The sequence below is a fragment of the Penicillium riverlandense genome, assembly GCF_028828495.1.
Source record: "Penicillium riverlandense strain IBT 135883 chromosome Unknown utg000003l_segment0_segment0, whole genome shotgun sequence".
Lineage (NCBI taxonomy): Eukaryota > Fungi > Ascomycota > Eurotiomycetes > Eurotiales > Aspergillaceae > Penicillium > Penicillium riverlandense.
The window spans coordinates 6159762-6180172 of record NW_026643196.1 but is presented as its reverse complement, the minus strand read 5'-3'; the positions used below and the strand labels follow the sequence as shown (position 1 = coordinate 6180172).

At 48.8% G+C, this 20411-nt stretch overlaps 7 protein-coding genes across 7 annotated transcripts; 3 read left to right on the top strand and 4 right to left on the bottom strand.

Annotated features, from left to right (window-relative positions):
* Positions 1–151: 151 nt before the first annotated feature.
* On the bottom strand, positions 152–1977 carry N7474_006144 (nitrogen permease regulating protein NPR2; the record flags this gene model as incomplete). Its single annotated transcript, XM_057197559.1, has 4 exons — positions 152–1201; positions 1262–1398; positions 1453–1881; positions 1935–1977. The coding sequence occupies 4 exons, from the start codon at positions 1975–1977 to the stop codon at positions 152–154; spliced, it is 1659 nt and encodes a 552-aa protein (XP_057054955.1).
* Positions 1978–2563: 586 nt separating this feature from the next.
* Positions 2564–2923, top strand: N7474_006143 (uncharacterized protein; the record flags this gene model as incomplete). The annotated part of the gene is made up of 1 exon (XM_057197558.1): positions 2564–2923. The coding sequence occupies one exon, from the start codon at positions 2564–2566 to the stop codon at positions 2921–2923; it is 360 nt and encodes a 119-aa protein (XP_057054954.1).
* Positions 2924–3558: 635 nt separating this feature from the next.
* N7474_006142 (uncharacterized protein) lies at positions 3559–5269 on the bottom strand (the record flags this gene model as incomplete). The annotated part of the gene is made up of 5 exons (XM_057197557.1): positions 3559–3909; positions 4068–4104; positions 4147–4728; positions 4788–5052; positions 5098–5269. 5 exons carry the CDS (start codon positions 5267–5269, stop codon positions 3559–3561), a joined length of 1407 nt encoding a protein of 468 aa, XP_057054953.1.
* A 127-nt stretch (positions 5270–5396) lies between these two features.
* N7474_006141 (uncharacterized protein) lies at positions 5397–6145 on the bottom strand (the record flags this gene model as incomplete). The annotated part of the gene is made up of 3 exons (XM_057197556.1): positions 5397–5766; positions 5836–5969; positions 6023–6145. 3 exons carry the CDS (start codon positions 6143–6145, stop codon positions 5397–5399), a joined length of 627 nt encoding a protein of 208 aa, XP_057054952.1.
* A 1903-nt stretch (positions 6146–8048) lies between these two features.
* On the bottom strand, positions 8049–8843 carry N7474_006140 (uncharacterized protein; the record flags this gene model as incomplete). Its single annotated transcript, XM_057197555.1, has 1 exon — positions 8049–8843. One exon carries the CDS (start codon positions 8841–8843, stop codon positions 8049–8051), a length of 795 nt encoding a protein of 264 aa, XP_057054951.1.
* Positions 8844–14855: 6012 nt separating this feature from the next.
* N7474_006139 (uncharacterized protein) lies at positions 14856–15137 on the top strand (the record flags this gene model as incomplete). Its single annotated transcript, XM_057197554.1, has 1 exon — positions 14856–15137. The coding sequence occupies one exon, from the start codon at positions 14856–14858 to the stop codon at positions 15135–15137; it is 282 nt and encodes a 93-aa protein (XP_057054950.1).
* A 2324-nt stretch (positions 15138–17461) lies between these two features.
* On the top strand, positions 17462–18481 carry N7474_006138 (tetratricopeptide repeat protein; the record flags this gene model as incomplete). The annotated part of the gene is made up of 1 exon (XM_057197553.1): positions 17462–18481. One exon carries the CDS (start codon positions 17462–17464, stop codon positions 18479–18481), a length of 1020 nt encoding a protein of 339 aa, XP_057054949.1.
* Positions 18482–20411: the final 1930 nt, after the last annotated feature.

Sequence of the window (20411 nt, the reverse complement as noted above, 5' to 3'; positions counted from 1 at the left end):
CACTTGAGGACATGCCTCGACGGGAGCCAGGGCCATTCGCCACAGGAATAATTAGGCGATTGACACACCTTTATAATGGGTGGAAATATTGTAGGCCAGTCAGTAGGGTATCAACCGCGAATATTAGAGACGTTAGAAACATTATGATTGATCACCGGTGGAGAATAAGTACCTCCCCAGGATACCGCTTCAATCTAGCGGTAAGCTCACGCTCGCTGATCTCCAGCTCAGTGCAGATTTGGTCAAAACAATGCGTCCCATCAAGATATTTTGACAGTGTCCGATCATCGATGGGATCATCGTTATCATCATCAAACAGGCCAGACGAACCCACCACGACGCTGCGGCTCCCGTGCTGGAGTGAACCGGCACGTTCGCGGCTCAGGTCACCCCGGGACAGCACAGCAGAGTCATCACCCACGCTGGACGCGGCATAGGGAGTGTTATTTCCCGTCGTGGCGCGTGAGGATGGGCCAGTAGACGTGAAGGTGGGTATGGTGGAGGAGCGCGGCGCTGGTGCCGGCTGGCCCGTTGCGCAGGCGTATTTGTGAACACGGTATAGGAACCCCTTGATCACGCCGAAGGTGATGAAGCGGCGGATATCAATATTGGCCAGCTCGCGGCTATGCTGGGAGTACCATTGTTTGACGCTCTGACCTTGTTTCAGGCTGGCGTATAGCTCGACGATCTTAACGCCATCGACTATCCCGGGGCCTTGTTCTAAGGCGGGTGGATCGCCTTCTGAGCTGCTCGGTGCTTCAATATGCTCAGGACTGTATCTGTCTTCGGGCTCCCCGAGCAGAGGCCAAATTTCTTCGGCATCGAAGCGCGAGTCGCCGTGGGACATGCTTGGCGCGTTGTCGGTGAGAGGGCTTGCCAGAGGGCCCGCGCTTCCGGGACCTCTGCCAGGGCTTGCTGTAGTGGGGGCCTGTGGTGGCATTGAAGGCCCTATTCGCGGGTGTGGTGCGAAACGGGTGTTTACATATCGTGCACATTCGAGTTGCATTGCCTCGTCTGCGGCGATGGTGGAGCTAAACTGTGCTGTCGGAGCATAAATGGCGGAGAAAGAAAAGATGTCCAAGAGGAATAGACAGCCATAGTATAGGAGATGTCGAATGGCGCGGCAGGTTAAGGAGAAGTCAGTATCCGCGAGGACAGATATGATGCGGATGCTGTTGACGCCATTGATGTGTGGGACAATCTGCAAGAAAGGTCAGCCGGGAATCTCACAGATCTGGGAGTTGGTATCATAGAATCATACTCGTTGCATCGTCAAATCCCAATTTTCATCCATGAATGCTTGATATCGGACTGTAAAAAGAGGGACCTGCCAGGCCTTGACAGAGGGAGGTGACGGGTAAACAGGGAAGAGCTTGATGTTTAGCGTATTGAGATCATCTGGGAAGGCCCGTCAGCAAGAATCCATATCAGGTCAAAACGAGAACAATATACCGATCGGGATCATGCACTCGCAGTAATTGTTCAGATCCTCCATCAACATCTCGCACAGGCTGTACACCTTGCCCTCGCCGCTTTTAGAAAAATCGCGGGACAAGAATCCGCTCTGCTCCTCAAGGCCGTGCATCAAATCGGCTAGCTTCTGAACCACGCTCTTGTACGTGCTGAAGTCCTCCTCCTCGGCCAGCACCAGACAGAAGTTGAAGATGAATTCATTGCGGTCGTATCGCGGCGATTTCATGCAGATCGGATAGCCCAGGATGCGATAACCGTTGGTGCACACCTGTAGAAGGTTGCCACAGAGCTCTTGGCGAGGGATCACGAAGAAGGACACGTCGGCAAAGGTGAGGAAGAGCGGCTGCGAGGGCGCGGTGGTTGAGGGGACGATAGCTCCGTCGGGGACTTGGTGAACGACTTTGGGACCTGGTCGCTGCAATGTCAGCAATGTGATTTGATCAATTGAGAGGTTGACGGACCCTCCTGCGTATCGAACTTGCTGTAGAAGATTGCCTTGATCATCGTGGAAGGGACGATGTTGTTGGGGCCGACAGGGCCAAAGCCAGAGGCATGGGGAAGCTGAGGCAGCGATAAAAGCTGAGAGAAGACTAGAAACTCAGTATTTGAAAATGGGCAGGAGGAGTCAAGCAGGCCTAAGGGCCATGGCGGCAGGGAAGTTGGGCGGGAGGAAACGCGACACGGGCCGAGAGGTGCTTATCGATGTCCCTCTCACGTGCTGCTTCATTCTTAGACTCCGCTGTATGGGCCTTGCGTCCACGTCTTTCTACATTTGTGGGCTTCACAGTCCCCGAGTGATTTCTCATAGTTGGTAGAGACCCAATACTGCGGTTGGAGATCTATAAGGGGACTTTCATGTAGAGTGGCCAAGACAACAACAGGTAAATAGTTAACAAAAGCCTCCACACTCTGCTGTCATCATGTCTTCTTTGGCAGTCAGTTCGCAAGCTGCCTTGATTGTATGCTCGACACTTTTATCTCCGCTTTGCTCGGCCCTTCGCCTCCAGCGCGCAACTTGTCCCAAAAAAGTCCCTTTGAGCACCGAGAACGTCCAATTACACTTCTCTATGAAAAATTTACTCAGACCGCAATGGCTGTCCACCTGCTTGCCACCACCCGCCTGACTGAGGCTGTTCGCCAGCTGATCCTGAGCCAGCACTTCCCACGCCACAATCAGCACCTCACTGAGCAGGAGTATGGCGGCCTACTCGCCGTCCCGCCCATCTGGCCAGCGTCACCCGTTTTCTCCCCATACGCAGTGACGCATGGGGGTTATTCGCAGGTCCGCATCGACGGTATCAAGTACGTGGATCACTTTCGCGGCTCATCATGGCGAGTTGCACGCCGACCAAGACGTCAGCCACACCGTGTACCTCGGGGCCAGGACGGCCTGGAACATCAATCCCCGACATCTGGTGCAAGAGACGAACGAAGTGAACCAGGGTCGTAAGCTCTGCTTCCAGTATATGGAAACATTGCTGTGGCGGTGGTCGATCGGGGGGTTTGGGGCTCCGGGTTGGGGCGACGACGACTTGCGCCGATTCCTTCTGGAGTCGAACGGCGCCTGTAAATTGCTGCACGAGGTACGCTGTGACTGTATTGTGGCTTTCTGGGAGTAGGTATGTATTTACCGGGTTTGTATTGCATATATCAACTTTGCAGATTCCTCATCTCCGCGCGTCTTCGAACTCCACTCCGTCTGATGGATACGTACCGAATATTTGCCGGACCCTTTTGTCAAGCTCTTCTCAGAGGCTATGTTTACCTCCCAGTCATCTCCTGACGTAGCTGAAGCTGGAGATGGAGATGTCAAAGCTAAAGAAGAACGATATGCTAAACGTATATACATGTTTTTGGTTTCTATTTTTTGGTTCAGATGCTGATTCCCTCGCAGAACAAGTGGCCATGCTGGAGAACAGACACAGGAGACGAGCGCATCCAATGACCTCGGGACTATTCGTCTAATTGGTAGAACCAGCGCCATTATCTTCTATTCAATAAAGACAAGATACAAGGCACTGGCAGCCAATCTGACTGCTCATGCAGGGAGAAACAAAAATACACTGTACTATATATTCTTGACAGTCACAGGGCTGCCAACTTGCGCTTCTTCGGGTTCTCTTCCCGGCCTGGTCCAGGTGAACCAGAGCACTCATCCAGAACACCATCTGGATTTAACAAAAAGATCGCACTGACGGATGGAAAAGACCAACCCTGGCCCCTCTCCCCTTTCTTGAAATGCTCCGAATCAATATGATCAAGTCTCTCATCCCAAGCTGCCTGGCTGTCATTTCGAAGCGAGATGGCGTGGTTACAGAATCCGCACCAGAACTCTGACTGGCTGGCCATGTCAAGGCGGGTTGAGCACACCGAGGTCCTGATGCCGGCTTCGGGAACGCCATGCTGCTGGCGCAGGTGCTGCATGTAAGAATCCTGCTGTTAAAACAGTTTCTCGCAACAGGAGTCTGTTTGTGAGTCGTGAAACGTGCAGAACCAGCTTGGGATATGGAGATGCTGAGAGTTTTCATGGCGTTTCCAATCGGCTTTGCTGCCGAAAGCCTTGGGGCAGTGAGGGAATGTACAGCCGTACGGACGTTCATGGCGTTTTTGATGTTTTCTGTCGATGGTTGACTATCAGGCACAGCTTTCAAGCAACTTGAGAGACACTCTTACTTCATCTCGCAACGCAGGCGCGTGCGTTTGGGACAAGTATCGCACTGGAACCAGCCTCGCGTTTTCTCCGAATCATCCGAAGCGGTGTGCTCGTCCGAGAGCCTTTCCAGCGCTGCTGCCAGCACACTCTGTAGCATATGACGCTGAAGTTTGGATATCTGGGTGCTATCGTTCTCCAAATTTATTCCTTGATGGGATTCTTGAGCTTCCTTGAGGGCGCGGCTGCTTATAATCCTGGCCATAGCCCTGATCAGATTGTCGGCTGCGCCGGCCAAAAATGCTTCTGGGGCTGCATTGATGAGATTGATTTTATCTTCACTATCCCTGTCGAGTGGTGAAGCCCGGGCCGGGGTTATCTCTGGGTTTGTACAGTTCTGTGTACCCCCAATTGGTTTTGGGGTCCATTCCCTGCAATCAAGGAGGTCCACACTTTTACAATCATAATCAGGCTGAATTTTCGGTATGGATGGAGCCAGTGCCAGATTCTTCGGTGTGTCAAACATGGGTTCATCCTGTGAGCCGGTTACATCGACAGACTGCGTATCCGAGCAAGCGGCGGCAGACTCATACCAATCCATAGACCTGGAATTTAGAGCATTAATCAGTGAAGCACCATCGAACAAGACATTTATTTCAGGTACCTCTTCAGTAATAAATCTGCGTCCTCGTCGCCGTGCATTCGTGTAAGATGTTGCCTAAAATTATCCAAGCGCGGCCACGTCTTGTCCCGACGAGAACATTGCTTCCCAAAACACATGTACACCATTTTGGGCCCCCGCTCAGGCTTCTTGTTGTGGACGCATTTCTTATGGCGAGCCAGGTCGTTGATGGTGGCCGAACCCTTCTTTACGGGTACAGTTAGACTCATCACACTTGAAGAGCTTGCGGTGCCGAGCCTCGTGTTTTCTGCCGCGAGTCAGCTTGAGAGCTCAGAAGCAGAAGAGACCACACCTTTTGTCCGCTGGACACTTGCCCACCCACGAGCAGTACGGATGGCCACATCGTCGTAGTAGAGGGCTGTGATCGTCACATTGTAAGGCGCCGTGAAAACAGAGTCGACGATGTTGTCCATCGACATGATGACCTTTTGCTCCGATCGGAAGAGCGTGTCAAAACTAGTCATATCTTTCTGGAAATTCCAGAATATTCCCGTTCGGCCACGTAAAATTACACGAATCGAACCAGATTAATTCTCGAATCCATCCACTTAGCCAGGACGATGTTCGCCAGGCTGCAAATAGACCCTACTTTCACAGAGCGACAGCAGCCATAGCCACAGCCATTCCACCGAAGGCGAGCCCAGCATTCCCAGTTATTTGCGCAATACCACCGATACTATTTCCAGTGGACATGGTAGAGGCAGCTGTGCCCGAAGCTCCCGACGTATTGCTGCCAGTGCTAACACTCGACATGGATGGCGACTCGGTCGATTGAGCTGTGGTCGTCATTGCCGAGGCTCCGTTCGAAGGACCAGCAGTGATCGTGACTGGAAGAAGAGTGATATCGTCTTTCCCCAGAGAAGTAGTCGACTTTCCAGGGAAGTTGGCCTCGCTGCCGCCAAATGACTCGGTGCACACGGCGGCTGTGGTGCCGCCCATAGAACAGCCAACACTGCCGTAGCTATTTGGGAAACAAGTTTAGATAAGCTTACTTCGCGATAACCTCGGATGAAACTGAGATTCAACATACAATGCAGGCGATTCATTCATCGACCAAACGGCGGTACTGGGACCCCAGATCATAGTCACACCGGGACCCATGCCACACTCATCGCTGGGTGTTCCAGACTTGCATTGAACGAGATAGGTGGTTTGTTCAGCACTCTGGGTGTTGACTTATTAGTCTGATATCTCTGAAGGGGTCACATCGCACGAACCTCGCCGATCACTGAACCGACCAAAGGTTGCGGGTCAGTATCGATAATAAACATCGACACGACGGATGACTGAGCGGCAGCAAGGCCAGCGGCTCCGAGGAGAAAGAGGCTTCGGGAAACCATGTCGTAATGATCTAATTGATTAAAATTGCTGCAAGAATGCAATTGATACCACTTTGCTAGGGTCAGACTCGACTTTAAGAAGGGAACAACTGTTTAGAGAAGAGTTTGGGGAACACGCCTATGTCCAGATCATCCGCGTGAGACCCTGGAAAATTTGGGTCAACTAGCCGAGACCCTGGAAAATCGCCGTAAGCTAGACCGTAAGCTAGACCATAAGCGGATTAGTTAACGTATTCCGTAAGCGAGTGGGCCAGCGAACCAACTACCACTATTTTAAATCGATTTATTAGACCACCAACGCCATTAATTTCAAATATCTACCTACTAGACCTATAAGGGCAATGCGTTCTTTTATGCCCAACATAAGCTCTTTCAGGTCTGTCGCAGCTGGAGAAGCCTGTTGCTCGCCAAGGTCTACTCAAAGGTTACGCTCGACAATGATGAAACCCTGGTCCCTCTGGCACACGCTGCTCGCCTTAACCGGTCGTTAGGAGCCACTGTCCGAGAACTGAGAATTCCAAACCTCGGCAACAAGGATGACAAGAATGGCATCTATGATCCTAAGCTCTCCCGAGAACTCATCAAACCCTTCACGGTGACACGTGAAGATCTCACCGAATGGGAAGATGCTTTGGAAGGCGGAGATGAACAAGTGTGGCTTGTTCTAGTCCTGATATCTCTCGAGAACCTCCACTATCTTGAGATGCGTCACTATTCGTATGTCTGGGATCTTACACTACGAACACTCGCACAATTAGCGTCCAATTCGATCTGTGTTTGGGGTTATAGACCTTTATCGCTTCTCGAAGAGGTCAGCATTATGTCGGAGACAGTTTATCAAAACTTTCTAGCCGCACGATTTGCATCCACTAGATTAGAACTTCCCGATAGAGGCCGGCGCACAACGGAGGCACAGTACCCGCACCCTAGTAATTAGTCGGGCCCTCACCAACGGAGAGCGGTGAGGGCCCGACTACTAGGGGGCGGGTATGTTGAACATTAAGTTTTCGATGCTAGTGGAACCGATACCTCAGAGAGGGCTTGCATAGAATCAACTCAGTCAATACTGAAAAGAACTAAATTTCTCCGTTTAGACATGTTTATGGTCGTGTCATACTGTAAAGGCTGCAGCGGCATCGCAGCAGATGAAGGTAATTTCTAACGGCTGAGGCTTCATGTTGGTTTTATGATACCAGTTACCGCATTGCGCTGCACACGGTGAACAGTAGGGAGAAGACGTCCATGCATCCACTGCAATTCTGCAAATTTCATACGACAGATGGAATTTTCATCTTATATCACCTAGGAGAGGCAATTTAAAAATGCCGTATTTGATATACTTTGTTTAAGGCTATTCGACAGACATTTTTAAAAGCTGGCAGGTACGAGGGGATCGTCTGCAAGACAGTAAATGCCAGCTGATATCTTGCCCAGGCTCACCCTCTAGAGTCTATACCAGAGCTTCAAGGTCAACACGAGTGCTGGATGACCCTAGATTTTCGTCCATGTCCCCAGATACTTCAACACAGTACGATCTCTAATAATCAAAGATCCATCAGCCACCGCTTGTCGGTGAAAAGACGCACGTCCGCCAAACCGCCATAAAGTACGATTTAAATGGAGGACCTGTCGCCACTAGGCAACACGGCGCTGCCCTGTGACAACATGGACTACCAAGAGCAGATGCCCACCTTTGACTACCTCCAGAGAGATGAGGAGGAAAGTCTCCTTAAGAATGAAACCGATTTACCCTTCCAGACGCTTATTCCGCAGTACGATCAGTCTGCTCCAAACCACTTCTGTTCCCACCAGCCGGACTATCTACCTGAGTATAACTCTATTTTTCGCATTGTCCGACCAAACTTTTGCCAGCTGGAACAGATGCCCAACTCGTTGTCTGTGTCTAAAATACTCCCTGAGATCCCTGCGAAAGAGTCCTTACAGTATTGCGGCTCTCCCTGAAAAGGCGATCTGGGATTTCGGTCGCCCAGTGGCATTCAATTCCATATACTGGGGACTGGCGCTTTCCTGGGACCGGGACGATGAAACCTCTTTCTGTCCGAATGACGGGTCCTTCATCTCCAGTGCCTCCCACTAGCGACACAGGACCCCACAATTCTTGAAGATCTTGAACGGTGAAGGAAACTTTCATTCCCAGTTGGCTCAGCTCTTGTTGCTCCTTCAATGCCATGGGATGCTCGCCAGCATGTGTTTTTTGCGTCTCCCGTAGCGCCTGGCCATAACCTCCATTTGGCCTACGGGGCTGCTGAAGCACCTCGGCTGGGGTGCGAGTTTTGCTTAGAACCCATGCAGGGCCTCCAATGAAGTCTTCCAGACAAGCCAGCTTTCGAGGCTTGAAGGCATACTCATTGAAACTGATAGGGATCTCTTCCATCTGTTGATCCCATAAGTTGTCATCAAATCGGCACACATGTGAGCCAGAGAAAGACACGAGTCCAATTGACAGAATCTCACAAAGGATGCGTACAGATCCCATCAAATCAACATCGGCAAAAGCTCCATCCTGGACAATGAGAATCTGTTTGATCCATTTCTTCATTAACTCCATGATTGCTTCTTCATCGAGTGGGTCCATAAAGCTCTGGAGCCGGTTTATCAAAGAATCAATCTGGCCCAATGATATATGGAAGGCATTTGCGATATCATTCTGGTCTTGATCTTCGACCAAAAGACTCATGATGGATCCGCAAAAGCCTTGAGACTGGAGATACCCAAGCACTGGTTTTGTGAGGTCCACAGATATAACAAGGTCCTGTTCCGAGTGCTGCAAGCGCTATACATGAGCTGCGTGTGGGATATTCTGTGTACACCACTGTAGACAGAGATCCCTGCCCTGAGCCAAGCCCGGAGCTACCATGTGTAGGATTAATCAGCGTGAGCTTATGTTCATTCTACGGGAAGGCATACCGAAGGATGTTAGGACGAGAAGGGCGAGGACGAGTTGGGCCATTGGATATGCTGCTTTATTAATCTGCTAGTGTGGCAACGATAGGGTAGGGCACGGAAAAATTACGCGAAAAAAATCGAAAGTAGAAAAAGTAAACAGTTAGACAGGTTCGAGGCTTTTATTTGACGTAAGGCTTGTGCATGTGTCGCTGGTATGGTGGCTTACAACTCGACAAATATCTGCCGCGTCTAGAGACCCACTAAGAATTTGGTTGTCAACACAAGAGGCATCACATTTAACGAAAATAAGCGTGGCTGATGCTACAGCGCGGAATAGCTCATAGTCATATCCATGTTAGCTAGCAAGGCTTAAGGGTTTAATCTACCGTATTTTGCTTTCATCTCTCTTTGACGACCCCTTTTATTAGCCGTTCGAGATCTTTCTTTCTCTCTTAGTGTAAATTCAGAGGAAGATTGCTTAATTTCTTCAGATAGAAAACTTGGGGATTTATATACATATCTAGCATCCAGATTGATTGGAAATCAATTTTGGTAATTCCGTAGAGGATAGGAATTTATTCCGTAGTCTCCGCCGTCCTCTGCTCTAGAGTCTGGCGCTGCCGCTGGGATGACCGGGTGACACGGCCTAGGTTTGCTACTAGAACGCTGTCGGTATGCCCTAAGGTAGGCGCACCGCTATTCTTCGACTTATTCTTAGAGCCTTTCGGTCGGCCCCGCTTTGGCTTAATGAATTGTTCGAGAGATGGACTATTAGAACCGGCTAGTTCAGGAGCATCTCCGGTGGCCGTTGGTGCCTCTAGCACATGAATAGATGCGTCTAGCCTAGGCTCGGCAGCCGGAGCCGCGCAGTTTGGCCTATTCTGGGACATAGTATTTTGGCCGCGGTTCGCGGAGTCCTGGGAGTGCAGCGGGATACGGTGCCATGCTGGACAGTTGAGTAGAGCCTGCCGGGCTATAGCTACCGCTTCCTGCTTCACCGGGCAACTGTCACTAACTGGACGATGCCCATCGCCACAATTGGCGCATTTGATAGTAACGTTTTGGCCTTTGGTTGCCGCACACTCCCAGGTCGAGTGGTCGGCAGCGCAGTAGCCACATTTGGTATCGTTGGGGCAATGAAACTGTATGTGCCCAGGTTTTTGGCACTTCTTGCATAGCTTGGATTGACCCTCACGGTAGAATTGGACAGCTTGGAGAACCTGGTTCTCCCAGATAACCCCCGCGGTAATGGCATGGTTGGCCACTATTGGGCTTGTGAATTCAATCACGATAGACCCTTCCCGTTGCTTCGACGGAGGACGTCTCAACCAGCTCACATGCGAGATATCTGCCTTCCCACCCCAGGTATGGCCGTTGACACGCTGTAGTTCCGCCGTAACACTAGCCATCGTCTCCGAAGAGAGCTTCATTCGGCGTACAGGTATACTGTGGGCCACAACTCCCCAACTCACTTGCTGAATGACAGCATCCGCTCCAAATGCTTTTATCCAGCCGGTGTGCTTACGGAGGAGTTCCGTACCAGCCGCGCTGTTGGCCACCATCGTAATATCCCCAGAGGGCAGCTTTCGAGCTGCGACGAAGAATGCCCCACCAGCTTGGGCTGCAGAATTCCTCTGTCTCGCTACGGCCTCACGCTGCCGCTCCGCCTGCTCAACGAGCTCTCTCGGGGTCTTCATCCGGAGTTGGGTGCGGTTACTCATCACCTTAATAGTGACCTCACGGTCTTCCTGAAGCTCAAGTTCCGACACTCCTGGAGATGACGTGCCGTTGCTGGCCGCTTAGACAAGTCCTCGCAGCCAATCCTTGGTGTTCCGGAAGCCGGTCCAGTTCGCCGCCGCTTGGGTCGAACTAATCGTTGTATTCGTGCTTGACGACATGGCAGTCGCCGCTTTCTCGATAATAGTCATACGTTCGCTTAGGCGCGTGAAGGCCTGGGAAGTGTCATTGGACAGCTTCTCCAGCGTTCGGGTGACCTTCGCCATTGCGAGCGCGTCGCCCTGCTGGGCGTTGAGTGCGTACTGGCGGACCTGGTTAACGAAGCCAGTAATATGGTCATCAACCCGGATTTCGCGCGTCATTCTGATGTGCTGGAGCACCACCTGCGCGGCCTGGGCGACTTTGTCCATGTTGGCGAGGGGCGCTGTTGATTTTGGTGTTCTCCCCCCGACCCTCTTTCGGGGGGCAGTTTGTGTGCATTTGCACCCGTGGCGACGATCGCAGCCATTCTTCCCAATCAATTTGGTATCGAACGATAGCGGTCGCCCTCACTTAAAATTTGAACAATTTCTCAGAGCCGTAGGGCCCTTGGCTGTCGAGATATTTCAAGAATACGTTTTTTCCTAGAAAGAGTTGTTTTGGGGGTTGTTACTTAACATTACACGCAGACAACGCTGATGACAGAAGATCTACAGACGTCAAAATAATTCCCATCGTTTATATAGATCCGGTTGGCTATATCCTGCGGTCAGTTTATATGGCAAGCCTCATCCAGTGAAGGATTTTAGTTATCTAATAGTGCTTATTACACCCCCTTGTCCAGAGTTTTGAGCAACTCTGCTATTTGCCGTGGATGCCGTGGGATCTTCTTTAGTCGAGCCCGGGGTTCCTCTACTTCAGTATGCGAGCCGGTATTCCTGAATGCAGCGGTCGTCAAGGTCAGTATGGACATGAGCAAAGTAAACGCCACGCTACTGCACCGTTACCGAATTCTCATTAAAAATCCACAAGGAATCTCTTGGGGCAAGAGCCTGGCAGGTAATGGGAAACGGATGTGTTGTAATTCTGAGTGTTGTGATCTATCGTATGCACCGGAATCAATCCCTCCACGTCACGGAATTACCAGGATTGATTAGAAATCAATCCTGAGCTGGATGCTGTATATAAACCCTCAAGTTTCCTGTCTAAAGAATCAATCTTCCTCTGAATTACAACATTCACTACTAAGGTATAGGGTATCTTCATGTTCCTTGACTGATAATATCATTGAGCATGTCAATTTCTTGTATTTTAGATAACCTGGCACGCTAGCATACAGCGGCCAGGGTCCTGATTTTAGTTCCTGGGGGCCTGAAGCCCGGAATTGAAATCCCTTTGGGTGTAGTCTTCGCCATAACCCGCAAATGGGTTGAAGGTCTCCACCGAAAACCCACAACCATTTCAAGCCACATTTTACATAGTGCCGCCTAAATAGGGAGAAATTCCTGTTAAGGTTTAGATCTACGAGATTTTACGTAAGTTATGCAGAATTGCGGGTTGAAATGCGGGTTATGGCGAAGTCTACTTGGGTGGGCGGCCTAATGTAAGATTATTGAATTTAGCCGAAAGGCCAATATTGCCCTCAAAAGTAACTTAGAACCATATGAGAAATGTAAGTAGGATGATTATATATTCTTCTACGTGGTCATCTGATTTACTTGGTACGTAATATAGATCCATACTGAGAATATACTGAATATAGTCAATTAACTTAAATTAATATAGCATTCAAGATAGCCTCTATATATGAAGGTTTTATCCTATGTTTAAATGAAGGTGGTAGGGGCGTAGAGGTAGTAAAACAGAATGTAACCTCCCGGCTAAAGTCCTATGGGATAACTTTCTGAAGCTGGGCGCCTAATAACCTTTCTCATAGCTTGGTCGATAAACTATAAATATGCCATTCTACTGATCAAATACAGTCGTTATTTCACAAGATAAAGCATTCAAACCATCTGCGTCTCTTCAGGAAACGCAGGCTCTTTCACACAAATCGTCAATCTTCCTCGCACATACTGCTTCGGTCCTCGTTCCTTCGATAAAAATCCTCATGATGATCACATTCTATAAGCTGGCGGCTTTGCTCAGTATTCTTCCTCCCGCTATCGCCGACTCCTGGACTGTCGGATTCTATGAGTCTAGTGATTGTAGTGGAACAATGCCGGCTTCATTTGGTGACTCAGTGCCTTACGGTTGCACCCCCATCGACTCTAGCGTCAGCTTGAATTCTGCTAGTGCATTGTACGACGGAAATTTTAAAGTTTATGTCTATGAAACCACCGACTGCAGTGAAGGCGGAGGAGTATGTTACCCATTGAACGGGTGTTGCGCAGGAAATTGGGTGGCTTATATGGCGGTAAATTGAGTTGTGTGAGCAACCAGGCAAAATCTTTTTTTGGGGGGGAGGTGTGTTTGGTTGATACAGGGTTGTTTTGGTGGCGGGAAAGAGAAGTCGCATCAGGAAACTTTTGTAACTTATTTACAGCGCTTTTTACTGTAACCCTACATGCATGACTACACTTGCTCTGCCACTGTAAATTGGACCCTACACGTGACTCAGAAGCCATACCATCAATTGCCAGGTGGGAATTATATTAGCAGTAGGGCTTGGCATTGGATGCCTTCACTACCTAGATTCTGAAATTCCTAGTACCGTATCTAAGGTCCCAAATACTAACATCTCTTTTGTTTCGTGGGGTTATTTAAAACCACTAAAATTTAGGGTATGCCAGGCCCTAAGTGGGTAATGTAAATGCAGTCCAGGCAAGTACGTCTCAAAGAAGCACCTAGATAATAGGTGTACGTTAAGACTTGAGCACGATCTTAAGTAGAGAACGCAACGCCGAAGGATCGCGAGAATGGAAAGAATCCAGAGATGGCGGCCACCTTCGTAAGATCGACATCACACTGCCGGCCAAATACACGAGACGGCTCTACGGACCTCTGCCTCGGAATCGAGCGTACCTGCTGACGCAGTTGCGGACGGGACATTGCTGTTTATCAACGTACGTAAAGGCTTTCCGCTTTCGGGATGACGACCTATGCGTCTGTGGCGGGCGGGAAAGTGTAACCCACGTTCTGCTGGATTGCCCGGAGCTTAGGACCTGCGCCGAGAGCTCCGGGGGAAGGTCGGCGACGCGTTCAATAGCGTGTCAACCCTACTAGGAGGATCTAGAGAAAGGGGGAGAGGTAAGCAAGATAATGCTTCGCGTACCAAGACGGTGGAGGCTGTCTTGGACTTCGCGGAGGCGTCAGAACGATTCCGAAGCCGTGCGCCATGAGGGCAGCAGGGCAAGCAACGAGGGCTACTAGGCCAAGACAGGCCCGACGAGAGTCTGAGTTCGTTTAGGAAGTGGTATACGATACATGTACGTACATTGACATATATAGTTGTGGTATCCTGCATATCACTTTGCGAGGGGTCAGGGTAAATGAAATCATCCATCCATCCATCCAACTGTACAACTCTAGACATGTTGAACTGAAGAGATCATCGCAGGTACCATACATGTTTAAGCACTATAAGGGCACTAGTTATATTATATCTTTCAAATATATTAACTAGAAAGGACAGTGTGACCTTGTCAGGCCTCGGGGCGATATGATATATGTCTTCGGACCTTCGCCTAAACTAGAGCAATAGCACCAATCGCAGCTCCAGCAACAGCCATTAATGAATCAACAAGCCACCTGCAACATTGGTCGAGATCGGCTGGCTGGAACCACTCGTGGGAGCCGTGCCATTGTTAGAACTCGTTGAGCTCGTTGACTGAGTTGGAGCCTTCGTAGTCGAAGGAGCAGTGCTGCCCGAAGTACTGTGCGAGGAATTCGTCGCCGTCGCGCCAGAAGAAGGCGCGACACTAGTATCAGCCACAGAAGTGTCCGACGTAGATTTAACAGAGCTAGCCGACGCAATTGTCGAGGAGGCAGAGACGGACGAAGGCTTCCAGCAGGAGAGAGTGGTCGTGGATACACAGGGTTCCGTACCCCTGTAGGCAGCGCAGCAGGGGACTCTTCCGCTACTAGAATGGAGATTCCCGCCGCCAAAAACGCAGATGACCCGACAGATCTAGGCCAACTAGAAATCCCTAGACCCAGGGACGTAGCTGTCAAAGAGTGCGTTGAATGGCAACAGTCAAATGTCACTGATGACAATCTCAAACCTGCATTCCGACAAGCGTGCGATGTGACGCTCGAAGATGGTCTTAATCTTGAGCAGGTCTACAAAGACCAAGACCCAGAATTCTTCATCGGTAAGGGAATAAAAAAGGGCATTGCCCGTCGTTTCGTACAGGATATTCCTGGCTAGGTCCAGAATGTGAAGAAGGCAATCCCTATCTGTGAAGGGCTATAATATAGAAAGAGCAAGGTGGGTGTTACGGCGTTACGAAGTTTTGTCGGATTAGGTTGAAATCAGTAGGTACAGTGATATTCGAAATCAGATATACCAAGATCCTCACACGGATTAATTCCCGAACCCTAACCTGAAACGCGCTAATCCAAATATGCTGTAGTCGTAGATCCTCCGCTTCCCAGAATAGACGGTGTATTTTACATGACGTTGGTGAGACCTTTGAATGGTGTATTTTACACGAAAGTGCTATACACTGCTGCCTGCGTGCCATCCTTCGCTGCTGTCCACCTCCCAAGCCAACATGCGTCCTTCTTTCTGACTCTCGAGTGTCATCCAAGGTTGAGACATGCAACATGGCTCCAAGGCTCCCCCTCTCAAAGCTGTATCTCATCCGTGATGTGATAGAGAGCCAGTCCCTCACCACCTCTCAAATGGCTGAAGAAGCTGAATGCAGCAAGCTTACAATCATAAATATTCGCAGAAACTTGCGACATTTTGGAAGCGTCCACGCACCCCTTACTCGAACAGGCCGGAGACGAAGCGTAACACCGCTGATGATGGAAGCGCTCTGCGATCAGCTATATGCAAAGCCCGGTCTCTACCTGGATGAGATGGCTGTCTTCCTCTGGGATGAATTCCAGTTCTTAGTAACAGCATCCAGCATCAGAAGGGCCCTTATCGCTAAAGGATAGTCCAAAAAGACCGCTCACCAGCAAGCTAGAGAGCAAAATGCCGATTTGCGAGAATGCTATTTGCATAATTTATCGGATTTTCGATCGTATCACCTGGTTTACGTTGATGAATCTGGTTGTGATAAAAGGGTTGGGTTCAGACGCACAGGTTGGTCACCCCTTGGCAAGGCTCCTGTGCAAGTATCACAGTTCCATCGCGACCAGCGGTATCAGATACTACCTGCGTATGCCCAGGACGGGATCGTTCTATCGCGGATTTTCCGGGGTTCGACAGATTCTACTGCATTCGAGGACTTCATCGCTCAGCTTCTTCAGCATTGCGGAAGATGGCCTGAGCCTAAATCCGTTCTAGTTATGGACAATGCGTTAAGGCTTTTTCTGCCACTGTTGTCCAGCAAGTAACTGATGCTACTTGCTCTAAGAGAGTGGTCTACAAAAAGAAATACGAGGTATTGGAGTGTATGTCCCTTTTGATTGCAGCAAAATATAGTGAAAGGAGGAAAGATATTCCAATAGCGAGCCAACTTGATATGATGTGTGACTATATTTACGATCCTGGTCAACTCATCCAAATTGAACTATATGTGCTCTCTATATGCTAGTCAGCGGCCTACCAATATAGAGAGACGAGGGTTCTTCAGTTCAATTCCTTGTCATATTTAAGCTGCATTAGCAGAGTTCTCCCTGCAAGGAATTGGTTCAGCCACAGCTTTACTGCAACAATTGCTCATTATTCTGGGGTCTGATGGCTCACGATGGAGCATGCTGTTTCATTCCAACAATCAGCAACAGAAGAGCCGATGGGAAGCACTCAGCTGCCTCTCGGTTATTGATGGAAGGAGACACTACCAGCCTTTGAGACCCAGTGAACATGAGAATACTTATACCTGGCTCGACCGAGTCTCTATGACGATGGGCATGTTAATGGGCACAGCGATCTGAAGTCTTCCCTCTTGGGCGGGTATCTAGGTATGAGCTGAAAGATACCTTGTGCGAGATGGACCAGGATGATAGCATGTACCACAATGTAAAAATTGCGTATTCGGCCTAGTCAACCCCGGTGCGATATGTCAAGTGGTGCTCTATGAATTATCTTTATATCTGTTCGTCTGTTTGCCTCGGAGGTCCCAGCGGAAGCCTTTCTGATCTCTTGCATATTCTTGTTCTGAATATATGTAAGTAGTGAAATAGTCCTAATGTTGAATCACTGTGAATATAAGCCAGGGAACAACACAAAGCGTATACGAGGGACATACATACCGTAGATCAAATTCCCGACGAAGATACTTAGCTTTCAGCTAATCAAAGAATTTATTTGACACATATAATCTAACCTACATATAAATGCAATCACATACCACACGCGGTGGCACAAATACACCGATTAGGACGTATCTCGGATAGTGATACCATAGACGGGGAGGTCAGTAACCTCTGGAAGGAATATTATAAAAGACGTATATTGAAGACTGTGACTATGAATACAGTAGCAAAACCAGCATCACGGAGTACCTGCAGTATTACCAAGAAACTTGGTCCGAGTTACAGTTGCGGTCAAACCCTGAACACCAGTACCAACAAGGTAACATGCTACAAACATGGATGATCTCATATCATGAGATCCAGAAACGGGACCCAAACGCCGCGTCGCTGCTATTGCTACTTGCTCACTTTGATAATCGAGATATCTGGTATGAATTGATGAAAAACAGCCACCATAGCTCAAATGTTCCTGCTTGGCTTGAAGGGACTATATCAGGCGGACTCGCGTTTAGAACCGGCGTCAAGAATCTCGTCGGTTTCTCTCTGCTTGAGACTACGGAACAAGGGGGAAGTTATTCGATGCACCCGGTGGTACAAGACTGGTGCATTCATCTTTCCCGCACAGAGAAAAATGTGGATTCGACCCAGCTCAATGAACTGGCACTGATATCTGTTGGATACACAGTTCCAAGTTCAAGTGACAGAAATTATTCTGAGCTTCAGCACCGGCTTATTCCACAGGCGAATTATGTACGCCATGGGAATTGGTCAGGTGACAGCATTGATATCGCAGTATGGGGAGCATTTGGTTGCTTGGGAAACCTCTACTCTGATCAGGGGAAGCTAAAGGAGGCAGAGGAGATGTACCAGCGAGCACTGGCAGGCTGCGAGAAGGCCCTCGGTCCTCGTCATACGTCCACTCTCGATACAGTCAACAACCTTGGTCTTCTCTACCAAAGTCAGGGGAAGATAAAGGAGGCAGAGGAGATGTACCAGCGAGCACTGGCAGGCTGCGAGACGGCCCTCGGTCCAGATCATACGTCCACTCTCAAAACAGTCAACAGCCTTGGGAATCTCTACTCTGATCAGGGGAAGCTGAAGGAGGCAGAGGAGATGTACCAGCGAGCACTAGTAGGCTACGAGAAGGCCCTCGGTCCTCGTCATACGTCCACTCTCGATACAGTCAACAACCTTGGTCTTCTCTACCAAAGTCAGGGGAAGATAAAGGAGGCAGAGGAGATGTACCAGCGAGCACTAGCAGGCAAGGAGAAGGCCCTAGGTCCACATCACAGGAAGACGCGGTGGGTTATAAAGAGATTGAAGTGGCTAAGAATTGCAAAATGAAAATGCGCATTACCCTCCATACAGTATATTTGTACTTCATTATGATCGTATTGTTTTCAATTTATTCAAAATGATGGTCTTGGAGAAGTTGGGGGAGGTCTGACCTTGCTAAAAACGGTCGTAATTGTGTACGTAAAGAACATATATATCGTGCAGAAAAGGAAGGAGGATAGAAGTCACCCGACAGATCATCAAAGTACCCAGCGCCAGATGGCCCTCCCCCATGATTTGCAGAGAGATCCACTATAGGTTCCAGGCAATTCCACTGGATTCTTGTACCTATTATGTAATATTACATACGAAGATACAGTACCATACAAGTCGCATCTTACGGGATCACTCAATTTAACACGGCCAGGTCAATAAATGATCCGCGCTAACGCCTTGGCAGTGGGGCCAGGAAAGAGTTTCTCGGTGTATATTGGTCAAGGCGATTTCGAGAACGACTGTACCACCAGCAAATAGTATCATTGACTCAAGTTGGCCGAGAAAGTGATATAAGTGCCATAACAGACCGCAAATGACCTTCGCATATCCACATACATAAAAAAACAAATGTAACCCAATCTCTAGTGGACTTCTGGCACAGCAAAGTAGTCCAGCATCCTCAAAAGGTTGCCAGGCTGAAACATTCCTCAAACAATGGTGGAAGCAAAAGCAATGTCCAAGATACTACAAGCCCTACAGTTTCACAAAGCAAAGCTATCATGCAATAGAATACCAAGGACTATACACAGACTTGTGCGATTCTGAACAGTCTACGCAGTGCTGGATACAGTATCGTCGATGCGTCACAACGTTTTCAAACTCACACATCAAGAGGGCGTGCCAACAACGAGGAAGGCAATGAAGCAACGACTGGCCATTGCAAGACCCTCAGTTTGCTTTGAAAAAATGGTATGCTCGAAATATATGTAAAAGTCCTGCATGTCACTCGGGGATGGCACGGCATACACGAACCAACGCATACTCGCAAATTACAGACATAGCTGCGTTGGACTCGAAAATTTCTCAGATCCTAATTTATAGGAGTAATCTTGCGATTGCAGCTGCATCCTGTCTGTACTATGCCTCAATTATAAAATGTCTTCCTTGGTGGGCTAAACCTCTAAGTTCTTCTCACTTCTGTTCTGTTTTTCTTTCTAGGTCTTCTTGGAATATCTTTTGAAGAAGCGAAACCCTGTAGTGGTAGATTAAGAAGCACATTCCTGAAATGAAACTAAACAGCCCCGTCACCGATGCAGTGACTGTGGGAGTAACAGCCCAAAAGCCATTGTGGTGGGCATATACGTTGATCAACGTGTTTATGAAGCCTGTGGTAGAATTAAAAAGAACAGGCCTGGCTTCAAGTAAGAATAAACAAGTACAGATAAAAATAATAGGATCAGCAGAAAATTTCCCCCACTCACCAAAATATTTTGCCCTGTAGCCACAAGAAGTTGTTTCTCCACGTCCACCAAAGCCAGGCCTCACCACAGGTAGCAAGAAAACACAAAATTCCTGCAATAATAAGCAAAGGAGTATTCTGAAAAATGTTATATGTAGCTTGTCCAATATCAGATTTTGAAGCTGATGCTTTGACGGATGTCGAGTTCTGCAAGTTATTGAATGTATTTGACAAGACTAAATATCCCGCAAGGAGAATCCAAGAAAATGCCGCAGCATATATATTATATATTATGCCAATTTTCTGGCTATTAGCTAGCATTATTGGATAGGCAGTGGCATGTGGTGTTTGCCTGTTCTCTGGAAAAACTTCCATCAAAAAAACCCAAGCATCCCGCACTAGAGGGGAACGTCTCGTAAAAAAATCCATGTAGCTCAATCTTTTGTACATTAACTAGGGACTTCTTGGCACATTTACTGGTTGAGACGTATACCAAGGACGGTCGAATCCTATTTATAATGTGGGTCGTCCGATCGCTGTAAC